This window comes from Neopelma chrysocephalum, unplaced genomic scaffold (genome assembly GCF_003984885.1).
Source record: "Neopelma chrysocephalum unplaced genomic scaffold, ASM398488v2 Primary Assembly neopelma1_75, whole genome shotgun sequence".
Taxonomy (NCBI): Eukaryota; Metazoa; Chordata; class Aves; order Passeriformes; family Pipridae; genus Neopelma; species Neopelma chrysocephalum.
Genome location: NW_020897736.1, coordinates 11,672,542 through 11,692,558, shown reverse-complemented (window position 1 = coordinate 11,692,558; position 20,017 = coordinate 11,672,542). Strand labels below are relative to the sequence as shown.

The 20,017-nt window shown below is 41.4% G+C and overlaps 1 protein-coding gene across 5 annotated transcripts in view; it reads right to left on the bottom strand.

Annotated features, from left to right (window-relative positions):
- MEF2A (myocyte enhancer factor 2A) overlaps window positions 1-20,017 on the bottom strand; it is an 80,665-nt gene that overhangs the window by 14,903 nt on the left and 45,745 nt on the right. For 3 of the 5 annotated variants that reach the window (XM_027688789.1, XM_027688788.1, XM_027688791.1), the window contains 3 exons: window positions 9,885-10,022; window positions 6,874-7,093; window positions 5,992-6,051 (listed from right to left, as the gene is read on the bottom strand). In XM_027688789.1, the coding sequence (XP_027544590.1) occupies window positions 5,992-6,051; window positions 6,874-7,093; window positions 9,885-10,022 (418 nt within the window). Of the gene's footprint in view, window positions 1-5,991; window positions 6,052-6,873; window positions 7,094-9,884; window positions 10,023-10,087; window positions 10,220-20,017 lie in introns of all 5 variants that reach the window. The other 2 variants (XM_027688790.1, XM_027688792.1) reach the window with 1 other exon arrangement.

Here is a 20,017-nt window from a genome sequence, read left to right as displayed (position 1 = left end):
AATAAGGATGGTGATAAATATTTATGCCTCCAATGAGATCATAACGACCCAACAAACATCACAGCGTTGGAAGTGAACTGAAAATTGGGTTTGCAAGGAGCCATCCATTCAGGAGGCATCAGGAGAGCAGATAAGATCTGCTGAAGGCAAACGTCCACGGGCGGGGGGAACATATTGCAAGTAAACACAACAACAGCATTTCGAGGTGCATTAGCTGCTCAATCTGTTTACTCTGGGGTTTAGTAGGACAGATTTAAGTGGAAATTAAAACCATTTTCAGGCTCTGCACAGCAATCACTGCTGGTTCTGCCACTGTTTCATAAAGCCCAAGTTCTGTGTTAAGCCTTGGAAAGAGTTCACGATAATATCTCAAGGAAGCTGCAATAAATGTATTTCTACTGATCTTTACACAAATCAACGTGTCAGATAATACCACTAGAATTAAAAGATACCTTTGACAGTAATGTAAGATCTTGAAACATGTCTAACATGTAAGATTTATACTTCTAAGGCAGTACTTTAGATATTAAAAGGCAGCAAAGAAAGAAATACACATGACTAAATGTCAAGGGAATGCTTACTCATGTTACAAAACTTAAAAAAACCCTCATTTCCCAGGTTGTTGGAAATTTTTTTTTGCCTGAAGCTACATAAAAGGAGAAAGAATTTTCAAGGATATTCAGAATTTAAATGGGCTTTCTTCAAACCAGGGTTATTACTCAGGATGCAACAGCAGATTTAAATAAAGGCATCATGCTTTTGTGCCCGTGTGAAACATTAGCAGTGGCAACTGGATGTCTTTTAGGCCTTTTGTCAACTAATCAGTTAACAGCTAATTAAATAAGAGTTTAGTTTCTGAACTTGCTGGTTTCTGTGTGTCTACACAAAGCCATGTAAAGAATGGCCAAGGATGGAGAAGTGGTTTAGAACACCTGAGGATGTGTGGCACTGTATCCTGGGCAAGAGGACATTATAGAAATGTTGATAATTACTTTAATCCAGCTGGGAAATTAATCATTTGTTATATGCATGGCAAATTCCAACCAGAATTGTCGTGGACCTCTCGGTAAATCAGCAATTACAGAAAGATAAGGAACACACACGAGATGAAATTTCAACTCAAATCCAAGGGTAGTTGAGGGGCTGAACTGACCTCATGCAGATGGGTGGTTTCCAAGGACAAACAGCTACAATTTAAAATGCTTTCTTCTACCAGCATGTTTTTAATGCTGATTTCAGCCAGTCATCTTTTCTGTGAGCTGATCTAATCACAGGGTGATGGATGGATCAACCTTTGTTATGTGCTGACAACAGTCCAGCAAAGGAGAAGGGTTCAGCCCGCACCCTGTCAAACAGCTGCTCTGCAGCCACTTCCAGGGCTCCTTTTCCATGAGGAGAGCTGGGAAGCTGGAGGAGGGAACAGGCTGGTCTCATGTGCTTCAGGGATCCTTCAACTCCTTCCTTGGAGAAGGGTGAAACCCTGACTGTTGTACTGACCTGTGTAACCTTAAAGATCAGAGGAGGGCAAACCACGATGCCTTGACAGCAGTGACAGGACAGAGCAGGAGCCTTTGTGCACTGAGGGTGACTAAACATTGTGGAGTCCCAGCCCTTCCAACACCAGGGAGGAGCTCTGCCCAGTGAAAGGCCACCTGGGCAGACCCTGCCTGTCACACTGAATGTCACACCCACCACCAGGAATGCACAGCCTTAAGCAGGAACATGCCCAGGGGTTACAGCTCCTTTCCTGAGGTGGTCGTGTCCCTCAGCCCAAACGCTGATGCAGGCAACGCAGGCTGGGGAGTTTGAGTGGGGGGAGAGGCAGAAGAAATCTGTTTTCTTAAGGGAGAGGCTGGGAGCACGAGTGCAGGAAGAGGTGTTTTTCAAGAGTTAGTTGGATATTTCTCATTGGGGTGTCTCTCAGCTAATAAACCAAGCACACCAGGAAGGTTTGCACAGAGAGCTGGTCTGTTATTGAAGCCTTCTGTGCACTGCCCAACTGCAGGGGAGTCAGACTCGGGCAAGACCAAGCTCCAGGACTCCTTTGCCCTCAGACACACAAAGCCATCAGCCTCTCCCCATCAGCCAAGCCCTCAAGACAAAGACCATTTACAGGTGTGGCTTTCCACAGTTCTCTGTCTTGATCCCCTTCTGGCAACTCCAAGCAGTTTAGAGGTGTGGAGCTGTCAGTGGCACCTCTGCACAGCCCCTGCCCAGGCCAGGATAAAACACCACACAGGAGCTCCCTCAGCAGAGACCCAACAGCTCACAAGGCACAGCTTTGCAAGCAGGTGTATCCTCCAGCTCTATTCCAAAGAAATTCAGTATTCCCAAGGTCACTTCTCATTCTCAGAACCTGAAGATTAGTGAGGACATTAGAGAAGATGCAGTTGTGCAATAAAGAAGATAAATTCAGTGCTCAAGCAGAGGTCTTCCTTATCCATCCTCCTGAAGATAAAATTGTAGGAGAAAAGACAATTTTTCTTTCTTTTTACTTCTTTTCTAGAAGATTAACTGGGTCCATAACCTGGGTTACTGACCACAAGGGCTACTTCACTGACAAAGAAATGTACAGACAGATAATACTGTGTATTTGCAAAACCATAAACAGCCTCCACTTCCAAAAATTCCTTAAAAATCGCATGGGACTGGGAAGAACTTATGTCTCGGGGTTTGTTTATGGCTTTCCTGCAGCCTTGGCAATGAAAACCAGCTCAGGTCCTTGGTGTGGTTCTGCCTCAGTGCCATAAGTGAAAGGTATGGAAGAAAAGTAGAGGTTGGATAACTGTGGTACTTCTGAGCCCTTCTCAGTCCTAAAGGATGGGACAAGGCCACTGGAAGTGCATTTCACTGGCAGCTCTGGATGAGTGAAGGTGTGACACCAAATCTACTGGGACAAAGCAAAGCAGACCTTCTCCTGGCAAACTGGAAGGTGATTCCATCCCTCCAGTCCTTTCAGCTCAAAGTTAAAGAATCTCTCCCCAATATTTGGGTCCTCATGTGAGGCTACACTTGGCTCAGTTGGAACCCTCAGCCCTTTAAAAGGACTAATACCAGACATATTAATATATGTTCAAGCCATGATGATGCTGACAACAAATAGCAACTTCTACACATCCTGGTGCTTCAAGACTCCTGAAGCATCTTTGATGCCCATCACAAATTGCACAGGGTTTAACACTGACCAGGGGCAGCACTATCATCACAGCTCTACGTCAAAAACCTCTGATCTGATTAACAGAAAAAATAAATTAGCTCAAAAGCAAACACTGTCATAATGCTGGACATTCTTCTCCTCTCAAAACTGATCTATTTGCCAAGTAAAAATCTTCAGCAAGTGTTTTTTATGTGGTGGGCAGGATTTTAAAAATATTACAAAAATGAGAATGCTTTTTCAGAGCTGTGACAGCTGCATGTGAAGTAAGCTCTCAGTATTATAAAGTGATCACAAAATTTTCTGTTCTGGATATAAAAAACCACCTACCAATCTTTGCTACAACACGCAGATATTTTTACTCAAAGTTATTTTCCACAGAAAAACTGTTAAGTTGGCAGATTGACTGCTAAAGCAAATCATTTCCATTCCAATCAAGTTACACAGGACTTGAGAAAAAGACTCGTGTGAACTCAATATGAGCCATTTTATGCAACATCTTTGTTTGAACTGGGTCCCAAATAAGCAAGATAACCTTTACTTGCTTTTTACTCAGAGATAAAGGCATTTAAGTGTCTTTCAAGGAAACGAGAACAAAATCTCAAATGCACAAAAACTTCATAATGCAGAAGATGGGTTTTTCCTTTACTTATAAGGGAATATCTGGGAATATGGCTATGCCAGTACTCCAGCTTTTTACCTCTGACATCACTCCTACAGATTGTGAGCTGCACATTTGGCACATGACCTTTCACTACATCCATAGGAGAACTCTCCATTCCTGAGAAGTTTAAAGAAAAACCCTGAAAGCTAAAAGAAGAAAATAGGTTTTTTTTAGAAGCCAGTTCTACAATAAACGCAGCAAGAAACTAAAACCATTATTGTCTGCAGACATAATTAACAGGATATACATTTCAACAGCAGCTGTCAAGCTCAAATTGACAAATTAGCAGATTTAATCAATCTGGTTACATATGGTTTCTTAATTTTGGTTGCCATTGAGAAGGTTCCTGTGCACCTGTCACTATTTAAAGGTTTTCATGCCCTAACTTGTAGAAAGTAGAGCTCTGACAAGTCAGGGCACTCTGGTTCAGCATTCTGGTGTTAACCAGGTATTTGAGCTTCACTAGAGGTGCTTCTTAGAGATGTTCCCCTGTTCTGGTACAGCCCCAACTCTCACTTGCATGACAAACCTTTCTAGGAGTGAGTGGGTTCATGTATAACATTTTGGGTGTGATGTTCTGCAAAGTAAGAGATAAGTGATGCATTTTGACTTTTTACATAGACTATTAATAAATGCAAGAAGGGAAACATTTTACTGCATTAAATAAGTTCACCAAGCTGCAGGAACTGGGCATTTCTAGAGTTTAACACCCTACAGAAGTGCTGTAAACAACTGTTTCATTTGCTTATTGAAAGGAGGAATCTTAAATCTGAGGCTGCTGTTACTAAAGCCTGATTTTGGAGAAGAGGCCTGAGACAGCCTGATAATAAACTTATTTAGTCTGACTAGAGAAATACTATGGCAATCAACATCTGACCTCCACAGTTTCTAAAAATAGTCATGTTTTTTTCAACCGAGGAAGTTTCCTCCATTTAAAATCCTGCTTACCTGATGGAAACCACTCTTTAATATTTCATATCTTTGCTGCACACGGCCAAAGGATGGAGAAAGAGTGGAAAGTCAATCCTGCACTTTCAGCCTAGGAGCTGCAGCATTTTTTATTCATCAATTCAACTGCCTGACCTGATGTTCAAAGAACTTGTTTCCCAGTTGCCACACTAAGTAGCCAGTGGGCAAATCCTGAAAGGTCAACAGTTGCTTCTCTAATTCCTTGCTATGAACACATTCCAAGGGGAGTTACTTGTGTTTGCAGAACTGACCTTCAGCACCAAGACATCCAAAGTCACAGGAGGAACATGAACAAAGTGGGGGAATTGCCATTTATTTTGTCTTTCTGTGGAATACTAAATTTTCATGGCTGCCTTGCCCTCTCTCAGAGTGCTACATTTTATTTAGGGGAGACAAAAATATTATTTAAATGAAAAAGTGCCCTCATATCTTTTTATTGAAGAGTAAAAAACACAGGGAATTCGACTTCTGGCAAGATCTCTAATTTGTTTTCAAAAGAAATTCTGATCATCATCCAAAATGAAGACAGACCCCAGCTATCAGCTTCCAAGATTTATTGCTTTCTTCATAGAACTGCTAGAAAACAATTAGCAAGATACACATGGCAATACAAACAATACAGTCTGTATTTGCTTCATTTTGATTGGCACCAGTACCAGTATCAAACATCCAGGTCCTGCAAATACTGAAGCTGGGGACTGAGCTGAGTTGTCTTTAGTGCAATAGTGTAGTAAGCTCAGAGAATTTCATACAAAGCACCTTCAAAATGTAAGCATAAACATGCACATTACAAAACAGTCAGTTATTACACAAAAAAAGAAAAAGTTAGCAACAACATTTTCTATTAATAACCTTGCCAAAATATTGCTACTCATCTCTAAAACTCTCTTTTTCAAATATAAGAAATTTGGCAAAAGAAGATCTTTTTAGAATGCTGCAGTTACACCTGCAGAGAAACACAAAAGCAGGAGCAGCATGGTGCTGCTGAAAACCACTACAATAAAAAACGCAAGTATTACTGCAGAGGAAAGGGCACGGCAGTAAAAAGTTAAAAATGCCTGATAAGAATTTACAAAACTTGGCAATTCCAAGGCAGCTAAAAAAATTACGACCTTTTGTTCTCCCACAACCAAAATAAAAACCTGCTTTTGAGTAACTGAAAGCACCACAAGATTTTTCAACGCAGGCAGGACGCTGCACTTACCCACTGGGCTGGTACCAGCTCCGTTTGGCACTGAGAGCTCGGTTGTCCCCAGCATTCCACCTGAGTAAAAGAAGAGCATTAAACCAACGTGTCCCCTTATGGCATCGGATGACAGGAAGCAGGACATGAGCCAGAGTGTGCCCAGGTGGCCAAGAAGGCCAACGGTATCCTGGCCTGGATCAGGAATGGTGTGGCCAACAGGTCCAGGGAAGTGATTCTTCCCCTGGACTCAGCACTGGTGAGGCCACCCCTGGAGTGCTGTGTCCAGTTCTGGGCCCCTCAGTTCAGGAAGGCCATGGAGGGGCTGGAGCAGGTCCAGAGGAGAGCAACAAGGCCGGGGAAGGGACTGGAGCACAAGTCCTATGAGGAGAGGCTGAGGGAGCTGGGGCTGTTCAGCCTGGAGAAGAGGAGGCTCAGGGGAGACCTCATCACTCTCTACAACTCCCTGACAGGAGGGTGTAGCCAGGTGGGAGTTGGTCTCTTTTCCCAGGCAACTATCAGCAAGACAAGAGGGCTCGGTCTTAAGCTCTGTCAGGGGAGGTTTAGGTTGGATATTAGAAAGAATTTCTTTACAGAGAGAGCAATCAGGCATGGGAATGGGCTGCCCAGGGAAGTGGTGGATTCTCCACCCCTGGAGGTTTTTAAGATAAGATTGGATGTGGCATCAGTGCCATGGGCTGGGAATCACAGTGATAGTGGATCAAGGGTTAGACTTGATGATCTCAGAGGTCCCTTCCAACCCAGCTGATTCTATGATTCTATGATCATTTTGTACTTAAGCTGTGAAAATGCACAGAAACAGCTCAGAACTCGTTACTTGGGGTGTTTGTTTGTGGGTTTACTAAAAGGAAGGGGTGTGAGGGGAACGCGCCGGGCCCTCACCTGCGTTGCCGGCACTGGGCGGTCTCTGGGGCGCCCCGGGGGACACGTTGCGGTGCAGGGTGCTCGGAGGGGGGGACAGCATGGTCGTGTCCGTCAGGGACGAACTGGCTGCCAGGGACGGGGACACGAGGGAGCTCCCGGGGTTGCTGTAGGTTAAAGTGTTGGGGTTGGACACCGGAACCGTGACCGACATGGAGAAGTTCTGAGCAGGCAAACCAGGCTGGGGGAGACAAGATGAGGAACACAGAGACAACACCGTTAGCATCGACTGCAGAAACAGCACAGCATAAAAACACACAGTAAAGGTTGCCAAGGAGTAATCAGGTTGTTTTCTTTTTTTTTAAAAACAAGTTAATTATGTTAGTTTTTAAACTCTTTTAAGCAGACAGTTTTAAAACATCCATTTGTTGTAAAGGACGGTGTTAAATTCTTATACATCACATAAACACAATTCCAAAACTTCTGAAATACTGCAAGTTCAAATACAGAAAACTGAAAATATTCATGTGAATTCACAAGCTCATAAATACAACAAATTAACCAGTTAATCTGGATTATTACAAAGCAATGACAAGCTAAACATGTCTACAAATCAATGACTTGTACCTTCCAAATGTAAGCATAAACATGCACGTTACAAAACAGTCAGTTATTACACAAAAAAGAGAAAGTTAGTAACATCATTTTCTATTAATATATATTTTCTATTAATAAACTTGCCAAAATATTGCTACTAATCTCTAAAACTTTCTTTTTCAACAGACTAAAAAAAATAAATAAACAGATCTTTAGAAAGTCACAAAGTTCAGTCACTTGAATTTAAACATTTCACATTCCACAAAGCCCTGCTTGAATAACCACTCCATCCTTTTTGCACATCTCATTTTTTTTACATTCTAATTTTTACAGCATTATTTAGGAGGCAGCTGGTTTTGTGCAGTCTATATGTTTGTTATTCAGCAGCTATTTGAATCAAAAGCAGAGATGCCTGCCCATCTATGGTACTCATTTGGTCATGACTAACTTCTTTGGCCTTTGTCTCATTCCTATCCTTTGACAGGGATGAGTTTCTGAAACAAAAGGGACTATTTTCTTTCACAGCTCTCATAATTACTGGAAACAAACCCATGACAGGTACAATTGAAGGGGGAAAACTCAGTAGGATTTATTGACAGAACAGAGAGATAATAGTTTTGATTTAGAGGTCAAAGACAGATGACCAACCAAGTACACTTAAAAAAATGCAATTTCATCACATACAGCTTAAAAATCACTTAGAATGATAGTTCTGTATGAAAATCTAGATAACACTAGAAATATAACAATAACTATATAATTAAAGGAGCAGAATACATTCTCAATAAGAAACAAAATCTCTTACTAGTGAGAGACAACAACAATGTCCCCACTGAGGCATTCTAAGAATAATTATCAATTTTTGGCACAGATGGAAGGAAAAAGTAACGAAGCACAACGATGTAACATCAGCAAATCACTCACAGTATCTAACTAATGACAACCCTCACTGGTGCTTGTTTTCAGGAGAAACTACTTGAAGAAACTATTCAGTATCTACCAAAAAAAAGGTTGTTTTTAAACAGCAGCTCAAACTAAACTGGAAATACCTGAAGAGTGCTGAACACAATGGCAGAAGGTAACAGCTGGGACATTTTTTCTCTAGGTTTCTCAACACAGAAGTGAGGAGTGAGAGGCTCCCCCCACACCTTACAGCAAAGGCTGTCCCTGCCCATCTCTGGTGCTCATTTGGGTACGAGCGAATTCCTCCCGCTTTGCCTCACTGCTGTCCCCTGCCAGTAATGAGTGCAGAGAACAAGGGGAACTGTGTTCTTCCACAGCCCCACAAGTGCAGGGGATGGGAAGAGAACAGCACCAATTGAAGTTATAAATACAGAACCACAGAGCTCAAAAATAACGCTGCCTGTTTTATTGCTGCTCGTGTCCACACAGACATTTGGGCTGCTTATGAGGAGCAGGGGAGAGCAGCTGAGCTGGAACACACTGGGAGGTGAGGCCTGGGGATGTCTCAGCACAGAAATGTTGGGTATCAAAAGCTTCAAAGTAAGGTAAAACCCAAAACATATTGGCTTCATTCAACTAGAAAGTGCTAAAAGAAGTGATGCTGGGTGTCATGGCTGTTATTGCTCTAATAATGAAATTATTTCCACTCAAATGCCCCAGCCAGGCCATTTCCTTGAATTGCTGCAAGATTTGCCAGGTTAAGAAATTCAAAGGCTGTGGCAGAGCCCTGCATTAGTTTTCTTAGAAAATACTTCCCCTGTAATACTCAACACTAATTGGTTTTTGTAGGAGGGAATTAAATGTCATCGTGAACACCTCCATGAAAAACATGTGACATTAACACTGCTTTTATCCCCAACCTGAAGTTCTAGAGCCAAGTGACTTATGGCTGCACAAGGGGCAGAAAATTCTCCAAGATCTTTCAGTGTCCAAGGAAGTATCTGTTACAATTTCAATCTTTTGAGGTCCTCATTGTGCACCAGTCTTGAACTCTAAATATCTAAATAACTTTCTACACGCAGACTTGAACAAAAATTCTACTGATTAGATGACAAAATTAGTCCAATTCTATTTGCCTGCTTGTAACAGACTGAAAAATCTTGATCAACAGACAGATTAAGACCTACAAGATGTAAATAAATGATCCTACAGCCCACGACAAAAATCTGTCTTTATAAATGTATTTTCGGTAGGATTAGGTAACGCAGCCAGGCTCCTGAAATTTAGAAATGTTATCTCATCTTCACAAGATATAAGTGCAAAACAGGAGCTACAGAGAATTCTTCTTATTCTTTAAGATAAAATGTATTTTAGCAAGATCAAGTATCAGCATCTCATTTTTCCTCAAAAATATGTGCTCCCTTCTCAAGCCATCACATCCTCTTGCCTTTGAGGTGGTTTTCAGTGGTAAGCAAACACCAGGAAAATTCTCATGCATGTAAGAGAAGCACAAACCATACTTTAGTACTCACTGCGATTTTATGATTCCTCATCATATTATCAAACTCTTCATTAATTTTTTTATATTTTTCCTCTGTATGTGGCGTGAGCACATATGAAGTGTCAGGGTCCGGGCTGTCGCACCCTCTGTGTTCCTTCTTGTTCAGAGCCTAAATAATGAAGTTAATAAAAAGGATCAACAAATAAAAAGTAGAGATAAAATAAAAGTACTTACAGGGCCTCGCTTGAAAATAAAATCACTATCTTCATTTAGTTTGCTGAATCTGTCCTCCGATAGCGGACTGTGCTCAAAGTAATCGTCAGCATCAGGGCTCTCACAACCATTAAGGCCTTTCTTTCTTAAGGTCTGAAATACAATTGGAAAATTCACATACAGATCACACTAACTTGCCATGAAGTTTTGTTTTTGTTTTTTTTTTTTGTACACTACTGAATCATTCTGAGCCCCTGAAACTACAGCAGATTTTCACAGGCAAAACTCACTGTCCAACACACAGGGTTAGTCCGAGATAGTGGCAAAGGACACAGAGAGAAAAGGTTCATCCAGGTGCCACCTCACAGGCAACTTTAAGCTACAACCACTTCACCTCCCCAGCATTCCCTGGAAAACCATTTTTAGACACTGGCTGATGGAGTGAAGGTGCCTGACAAGGGACATTCAAGCCTGTGGCAAAGCAGTTCATGTATCCACTGGCAATTAAAAGCCAGTTTACTGGATCTCAAATGAATTGATTTTAGCACCCCAATTTTAATGTTCACATTTTAAAAAGCACACAGTTAAAATTCTGAGAAACACAATGCTAAGATTTTTGTTCCAATTCAACAACTGCAGGACATTAATATATGTAACACTCTCTGTAGTTGACAAAGGCAGGATCTTCCTGCACTTCTGTCATCCTGCATGATAACAACAACCGCAAAAAAGTATAAAAAGAAATTACATAATCCCTCTCTAAAATGACTTCGTTTGCTAAATATAAGCTTTTTCAGAGTCCTTTAGACTAACTTGATGCAACTGCTTTATTGGGCTACTTCCTGTTTTCTGATGGAGAACTCACACCAACATCCCCTGGAAAAAAAAAAAAAGGCAAACTTGTCTACAATCCAGGCATCAGAGAAAGGATGTGAAGCTACGGGTCTGGTGACCAAAGTATAAGAGATAACTGTATTTCTTGGGTTTCTTTTTCATCTATTACACAAGCAGAAATCTTTCTCTGCAAGTTCTCGTTTATAACAAAACAAGATTTAAAATATTACCTGTGGAAAAATCTTTTTTAAAAGCTTCAAAAGGAAAGCAGTGTAAATTTTATACAGATACACATTATTGGTACATAAGGCAGCAGTGGGACTATAGAGGCATGAAGGAGTTGTGTGTTTCCTTTTTGCGAGAAATTATTTATATTCCATGAATTTTATACAAAAACCCTAAAGATCTTAGAAATCTGCAAGTTGATATTTCCAGCACCATAAAGAAGTTCCATGTTTTCCTATAAAAGCAGTTTCCATAACGCACTGAAATTCTGATTTCTAAAGCAAAATGTTTTAGTTTATACTATTCACCAGCATTTTTTCTTACTGTCTAACGATTTTTTAGTACAATAAAAAGTGCACAAGACTTTACTATTTATAGATATGCAAAACAGTGCTTATTTCTCCTGCAGTTTTCAAGCAGGAATCGAGAATCCAATTCGCCGCCTGAAATTCTTTAATATCACAGTTCACCAGAAGCTGTAATTCCTTCTCAAGTTTCTTGGCTCGCTCGGCAAATCCCACACAGTATCTGGAACTCCCACAAAAATGTAATCACTAAATCAGCATATGGGGGAAAACAGGTGTGGGTTCCTCCAGCACCTGTCACGGCCCCGATCCCGATCCCGCTGCCCCGACCAATCAGCTGGACACGGGAATGGACTTGGCCATACAAGGCTCGGCCTCTCAAGGTCGGAGTCTGTTCTCCCTCTCTCCCAGCCCTTCCTAACAAGTCAGCCTGCCAGGCTGCTACACTTCGGTATCAGCAGGGAAAATGTTAACACTGTATAATCTGGATTACACTTAACCCCTGCAGCCCACGGGAGCCCGGAAATAGAATCCAAATGTCTTTACCCGGGACACGATTACCAGCTGGATTCAGACGCCACAAAGGTCTTGCGAGAACTCCACACACTGTTACTTCTCCTCCTTTGATAAACACCTTAAAGCAATTTAAATCTTGCAGCCCAGGAGTTTCATTAGAGCTCCTTTCCATAGTCTAAAGCAATCCAGTGAAAACTGGATTGTAACGATGGCAATTCATTCCCCCGGATCTGCCCGAAAATTACGCTCCACGTGGAACAAAAAGGAAGAGATTTAAATACAAAAATACCTCCTTCCTCTTGGCCACTGCACATTTTTTATTTTCGCTAACAATGGGGTTAACTCTGCTTTGACTCATGAGGAAGGAAAATGCCTCAGTATCTCCCGTTTCAGGATCTGGAAAGCGTCACTCCAGATGGGGTTCCTGTCATTGTGGAGGGATTGAAGCCAGGCTCGGTGGTACAGATAATCAGGCCGGGTCTGATCGCCAAAGCTCTGTCTCCTTATCACCAAAACACCAAGTGCCACTTTGAGGACCTGACCATAAAAAGCCTGCGAAGTTTATCAGCGCCCAGTAACACAATAGTAAAACATTCCAGCTGTGGAGCCGGGAATGCTGGAATCTGTTCACACGGGCAGGCGAGGCGGACGCGAGCCAGCCCAGCGCGGGTTCTCACCGATAACAGGCCCTGCTCCAGGGAAAACAAGGAGGGACACGCTGCTGGGAATCGCTCTGCTGGGACCCAGGAAAGCCATCAACAAGGGCTGGCCCCGCCCTCCAGATTCTCCTGTGCTAAAAATCTGTTATTTCTCCAAATAATGTAAATAAGTTGCCTCTCTGAGCTATTCCCAGGATATTATTGTGGGGACTGAAATTTTACTGACTCTGAGAAATAAAATGCCAGTTGGTGAAACCAAATAATTTGTGTAATGTGAAGAGAGTTTTATTTCTCTGCTGTGATACACGAGCTGGTTTAGAATAGAACCAAGAGTTTTTACAGTTGAGGCTACTAAATATAGGGCATAATTTTCTTACAACAAGCAAGAGGGGGAAAGAACATTAAATTCCAAGTTTTGCTATTGGATGCTCACTGCAGTTACCTTCTGGTGTGAAGACTTGTTTTCCAGATCATCTAAGGGAACCTGCAGCCCTTTCAATTAATCTGTATTACTTTCCACTTCCTCTAAGACTCAGCTGAAATTACTGGAAATTGTTCCAACGAGTTTGCCAACGCACTGCATTGTGCCCCAGTAACTGAGATTGTGCAGCTTTGATCTCAGACTGCACTAACTACACTGAGGAGAGAAAAGGACTGATTTCAGTCAGAAAACAATTTAAAGTATTTACGAAGAACCAAGGTAAGTGTGAAACCTTTTTTATAAAAGAATGAAGCAAATACAACAATACAGTTCTGTGATGAAGTTCTAGACAGGTGTGGTCATCCTGATACTGCAGAATGACCCTGAAGCTTTAACTACTTTTGTTCCACTGTGTAAAACTGAATTATATAAATATTATAACAATTGGATTAATATTTATTTTTATTTGAATGGCAGAGCTTAGAAAACAGTGTATGAGAAAGGCCGGACTGGCTATGATGGGTTTAAACATTGCAGTCAAGCACATGGTAATATTTTCCTGAACTTCCCCACACATATGCAAAGTACTTTTTAATTGCACTGCATTTTGCTAATTTAAGGAAAGAATCATGCCAGAATCATGAACAGAAGAAGGGCTTCTTGCAAAACAACAACAGAAAGGAATAATTGGCTTCTCTCTACAATTCAACATAATTTTACTGAAACCAATAATACAGATACCAAGGAGTGTAAAAATACAATAAAGCCATTTATTACTGATCCATGAGCAAGTAAAGATGATATTCAACCATCAGAGTGTGATTAGCATAAGCTTCCTTCCACAGAATCCAACAGAGACGTGAAATGCAGGAGCCTTGAGCCTGCTGAGCCTCCACGGCAGGAGATCAAGTCATCACCTCCCCGGGCTTGTTCCAGCCCCACAGGATCACAGGGGATCCAGACACGGGCATGGGCAGCTCTGGGAACCAGGAACTCTGAACCAACACACAGAGAGGTGGATCACTGCTGCCAGAGATGAAGGACAACCCCCAGCTGTGCTCCCATCCCAGCTCCTGGTTCGGATCACAGGGACACGCTGCTCGTCATTAACAGAGCACAGTCGGCGTGTTCTGGGCTCTGAGATCCACTGAGGGGGAGGTTTCTGGTACTGGGGATCTGAGCTCCTCACCAGCTCTGGCAGAACTGCAGAGAACCTGACTGTGCTCATTGTCACATCAGGAAACAATATTTTCTGCCTTAAAGCAAGAATGTGGGGTGACCTCATGTGCAAAAAAGTGTCAGGTCACTCAAAACATTGAGTGTTGGGTTTCTTGTAATATTACACAAAAAGGAAATGGTTGCTGCTGTCAGAGCTACCATGGATCATGTTAACAGCTCTATTTTTGCACTCACTATTGGAGCTGGCCAAACAGGATTTTTGCTGGTGTTTCATCCCAAATCATCAGGAAAACCATGTCCAAAATTTGACTAAGATTGAAACGAGAAGTGATTTCCCTTGGAAAAGGCAAACCTTTCACTTAAATCCTGTGGCTGCTTCTGCTCCTGCAGTCGGAGCACAGAAAAGCTGTGAAGCAGCACAAATTTGGAGTAAACCCTTTTTAAATATTGTAATTTTTAAAAGTGTAAGTATTTCTCAGGTCCAAAGTAATGGAAAGGTCCTACCAGGTACTGCCAAATATTACTGCTGCTCCAGGAGGCAGCTACACTATGGATATCTAAAGGATAAACAATTACAGTTTCCTGGTGCTCTAGTGGAGAGTATTTCTTTCTTCACTAAAATGACAGAAAATTCTCCTTGGTCATTCTTTATTTAACTTATTTTTTTGCTGGGTTTGGATCCAGTTGTAGCAGGAATAAGTGGTTTTCCAAGGTGCGGGCTGAGCACCACAGATCCAGGGGAGGCAGAAGGAATGGCCTGTCCTCTCTGGCAGCAGCCACCTCTGATAAATCACATCCCACATTTAAAGCCACACCTTTTTTTTCTGAGATATTCACCAAATGAAGGACAAACACAGCAGTCACAGCAGCACCAGATTTCACTCTCAATACCTGAAACACGAGAGACAGAAAACAGGGCATATTCCTTTCCTGCAGCTCAGCTCCCTGCCCACAGCAGAGACACTTCAGCAGGCAAGAACCACATGTATCAATCACTTTACATGCAGCAAAAACTCATGCTGAAACCACGACAACTGTTTTATTATTTGCTTCCTGATACATATTATTGCCAAGAAGCTGAGCCCAAAACCAAGCTGGGTTTTTCTTCTTTTGTAAGACAAAATATTCCCCTTTCATCGGCCTGAACAATACCCCAGTGTCTCATCCTGTAGATGTAGGCATGTCTCCCCTATTATGTATAAAACATATTCAAGTATTTGAGGAGTATTCTTAGTCACCAAAGGCTATTTTTAGTTTTTAAACTTCCTGCAGGTCAGTTTGGCTTCAGAAGCCTCTTTCTTTTCTGGTTCTTTCCTCTGAAGTAACAACATGGCTCTGCAAAGTGGGAGCTTGACCCTGCAGTGCTGGGCCCACGAATTTGCCACTGCCTAAAATGAAAGCAGGAGTGAATCCCAAGCACAGCACAAACATCCAAAGAGAACAGCCAGAGAAAAACCAGATAAATCAACTTAGTAACAATGTTCTGTCTCTGAAGCTCAACATTTGTTTCTGTAGGTTGACACTCCCTTTTTCACACTCTGATAATGGATTGTTTTAGGTAATGTTTACAAACTTGATACACTTTCCTCAGGCTCTACTAATATTCTCAACTCCAACAGCTGAAGCATCTGCAGATTTCCTTATGGAGTTGTTTTCCTGTCCTCGGAGTTGGGAGGCTACTTAAGTTTAGCCCTGATACTGCTCCTTTCAGGATCCCTGACACGTTTTCAATCCCATTTTGCCACGCTATCAGTTTGGATTTCACCTTCTAATTATAGCCACAAACAGGGGCAGCCCAGCCCAGCCCAGGCAAGGAGTGGTGCCCAGCTTTCAAAACTTCCCTGAAACGCAGGGGAGGCCAAATTAGATTATGACAGACATTTCCATGAGCTAAGCAACTTGGAGAGCTTAACTTCTTAAAGAACAAGGTCTCCTCAGCCTTCCTGGCAGCTCCCCAACCACAGTACAGAAAATCCGAACAATTGACATACTCTGCTTTCAGCCTTACTTAAATGACATTTTCCACACTTGTGCTTAATTAGCAGTGATATTTAAAAGGTAAATTATGGATATTATGCAAAAATATCTGGATATCAAAAATTCTGAGTGCACTACTTAAGGTTTGCTACATTTATAATACTTTTGGGCAAATATTATAGTTTGTTAGGGAAAACAGGAGGTTTGGGATTAATTACTTATTCCAGGGTTTTCCAAAGAAAAAAAACTACAAGCCTGCCTTAACATTAGGGCCATAAAATACAAAGAGTCCTCTAAGCAATGCTCTATGTTCAGTTCTAGGCAAAGGTATTCAGCATTTACAGATGAAAAATGTTCATGATTTGAAATTTTATCAGTGTCCCTGTTCTAAACCACTCCAAGAAAAGACACCGTCTTGTTTCAAATGTTGGAGCCCTTCCAGCATCTGGCAAATTTTAACATGTATCCCTGGCCTGCCAAACATGAGAGGGAGCTGTCAAATTCCTCCCAGATATGATAAAGATGGCACTCAGGATTCAAACTCTCATTTATATAAAATAACACATACACAAGGTTTTTCAGACATGCTATGGCACGAATTCTAGCCCGGAGCATCTTTGCTGCAAAGCGTTATTTTAACCAGATAATCCACCAGCAATTACTAAACAATTAGAATTTTATGGGCTATAAAACCCATTCTTCTTTTCACCCCTAGAATACTGCACAGTGCCCTCGACTAGGAGGGATGGGAAGGGCAGCTGTGCTTGGATTTGGGATTCTGGAGAAGCACTATCTGTGAACTGGGGACCTTCTAGAGCTGACCCACAAACAGGCTTTTGCTCGGTCCTAAATGAACTCCTTGAGGCTTAAAATGATTAGTAATCCATTAGCACTGATAATGCTGTTTCCACAGTGACAGCTAAGTCAGGCTCTCAAAGTCCAATATCTGATGCATTTGCCTGTTTCACTTTCTATATGACTCAGGAGATTATTAAATTTTATATCACTGAGCAGGTTTTCATTTTACCTGGTACCATCAACTAGATTTTCCCATTAGCAAATACTAAACTGCCAGTTTAAGGTCATCTTTTTTCAATCTTTTTATTAAAAATCAAGGGCAAAATATACTGATATTCACCTTAAAGAAGTAGAAACTATTCCTCAGTGTATAAATTAAATATACTTTGCAGTCCTTTCAGGGAACGTGACAAACAAAATTAATGGTAAAATGGAGCAAAACACAATGTTCAAAGAGATTTTATGGTACATAAATGCTTTTTTTCAGTCCTTATCCAAGTGATAACATATATATACATACACATCCTCCAATAAACAGATCTTCCTGTGCCTGCAATGGTTAAATCACAGAGCAGCAGCAGCAGTAGCCGACTGAAGGCCTCCTTTCAGCACCAGAGCACTGCAGATAAGCCATATGGAACATGAAAAGTTTCCAAGTGCAGCAATCCATCTGCATAATATCCTTCATAATCTTTTAGAAGTTCTTTAGGAAAAAATATTATCTCCTACTCATGGCTTGCCAAGGGGAAAAAAAAATCCAAACTCCAATTACAATTCTGTGATATAAAAAGAACGGGGTTCTTTTGGTCCACCTGCCTATGCAGGGCTGTAATTGCAAATATTTCTTGTCCTGAGTTGTTCTTTACAGCTTTAAAATTGGAAAGGATAACAGAAACTATTTCAAAGTCTTGGTGCTCAAGACAACTGAGTGTTATCAAAATATCACAACACAAATAAGCAACTATTCCCAGAGAAATGTTCAGTGGATTTTAAGGATTTATACTATTGTTAAAATACTATTCACGTGTAAGAAAATGGGAAGTGGTTACACTGTCTACCAGAATGAGCTTCAATTACTGCTAATATTGTATAGAACTGCCATCTTGTTTCAAAAAAACAAACACCCCAAAAAAGAGCAGGTTGAATAAGACAACTGAAAGCAGGTACCTGGAAACCCCAGCTGAGATCAGGATGTACAGCAGGAAATAAGGAAAGAGGGTACAACAGATACAGCTCTACTTTTACTGAATTAAAATAATTAGAACATAGGACTTGGAGACACAAAGAGTGTCACAATTTCTGTTTTGAACACTGAACTTCTCAGCTGTGTGTCAAAGACACTTCATATTTTTTCCCTTGCACAACCTTCACTTGGAGCAAATTACTCAAAAGCCAAAGCACCTCTTTGAAGGGTGTCCTGACTTAACAAAAGGGGTGGAAAATCAAAGGTGGGACCTTGAGACAGAGAGAAAAGGCTGTATAGGAATCAGTGAAATATGAGTAAGCTTTATGATGTGTAACTCATGTCAGCATTGGACAAAGAACTGCTCTGGCATGATTGATTATTTGTGTTTTTACTGTAGTCAGCAAGTACTGAAATGTAAGTTATTTGCAGGAAAGAGCAGGGCTTCAAATGGCAACGTTAAGGTTCTAGAAGAGCTTTCAGTCAGACAATGTGTAACAGGTTTTTTGATCTTAAAAGTCTTCACTGCATTCCCAATAAATTTCAGAGTTCTTAATTTAAAATGTTATTCACTTGGTACTGAAGTTCTCTGATAAATATTTCCAGTAAAACATAATTTTAGTTAAGAGCCAATTTGACTAACTTGACTAGCACTCCACAGTCTACACTATAAATTACAGATATGTAAGCTCCAACATGAAATATCACATGACAGGACATTAATAAGGTAAAATAACTTTCCCTACTAAGTCACAAAATGAACTGCATGTGTATTGGTTTAGAGGTATTATGAAGACCGAGAATGACACGATATGAAGTGATATATGTTATGATATGGGAGATTCAAAGGTCTGTACCACAAGAACCACCACCATAAATATTTTCTTGATTCAGCTGCAGTTACTCTGCAAAACATCCCAGGTAAAAGTATCAACAGGAAACGTGTCCTGCAGTGTTTGCCTGCAGTGAAACCCTGGCAATGAACAAACCACCCGCTCCCTGAGCAGAAGCACCATCAGTTTAAGGCCCAAACATTATTTGAAAGCAAAGGATTAAAAACTTCAAGAGGAACAGAGCCTGTAAAGATGCCGAGGTCCAAAAGGCAGCTGGAGATGACACTGTCCCTCCTTCTGACAGGGATGAACAGACTGAGGAGGCAGCAGCACCTCTGCTGTCCCTTCTGCAAGGTGGTTAATCCCTGGCAGAAGACACTCCCTAACCCACGAGTTTGGAAGTGGAAAGCTGAGATTACATCAACTCTGCACTGAAATCAAGCCTCTCACCAGAAAGAACAGTCCTTTATGTCACTGTGGTTGCAGGAGGTGCTTTGTTCTGGGTCTATTCTTTCCAGGCACAGCTTGTGTAAAGTCACTCGCTCTTCATTAACAGATGCCTTGGTCTTTGCTTGGAAATTGCACAGTAAAAACACACTTTTCTGTCAATACAGGATTTCAAAAGCACCAAATCCTGCAGCAACACAAGGGCTGCAGAACACACGAGACCAGCACAGCTGGAAGAACTTGTTCATACAATAATTCTGTCTTTGTGTGGCTGCCTGCATGAACTCCAGCACTAACAAGCTCTGAGCTGTCACAGATTTTCTTGGAGTCAATTTTCAATCCTGCTTAACACAACGTCTGCAGAGCAGCTAAATCCAGCCCTGAATCTCGGACACGTGTTCCCTGAGCAGTGGGTGTGAGAACCGGACTCTGTGTGTCTGCCCTAATTTCAGAAATAAAAACATTCTCCAAACACAGGGCAGAAGCAGTTGGGAAAACATCACTTGCACAGCTGGGAAATAAATAGAGGATTTCATAACAGAGGAGAATTACTGCCTGTTGAAGGGCAGATTCT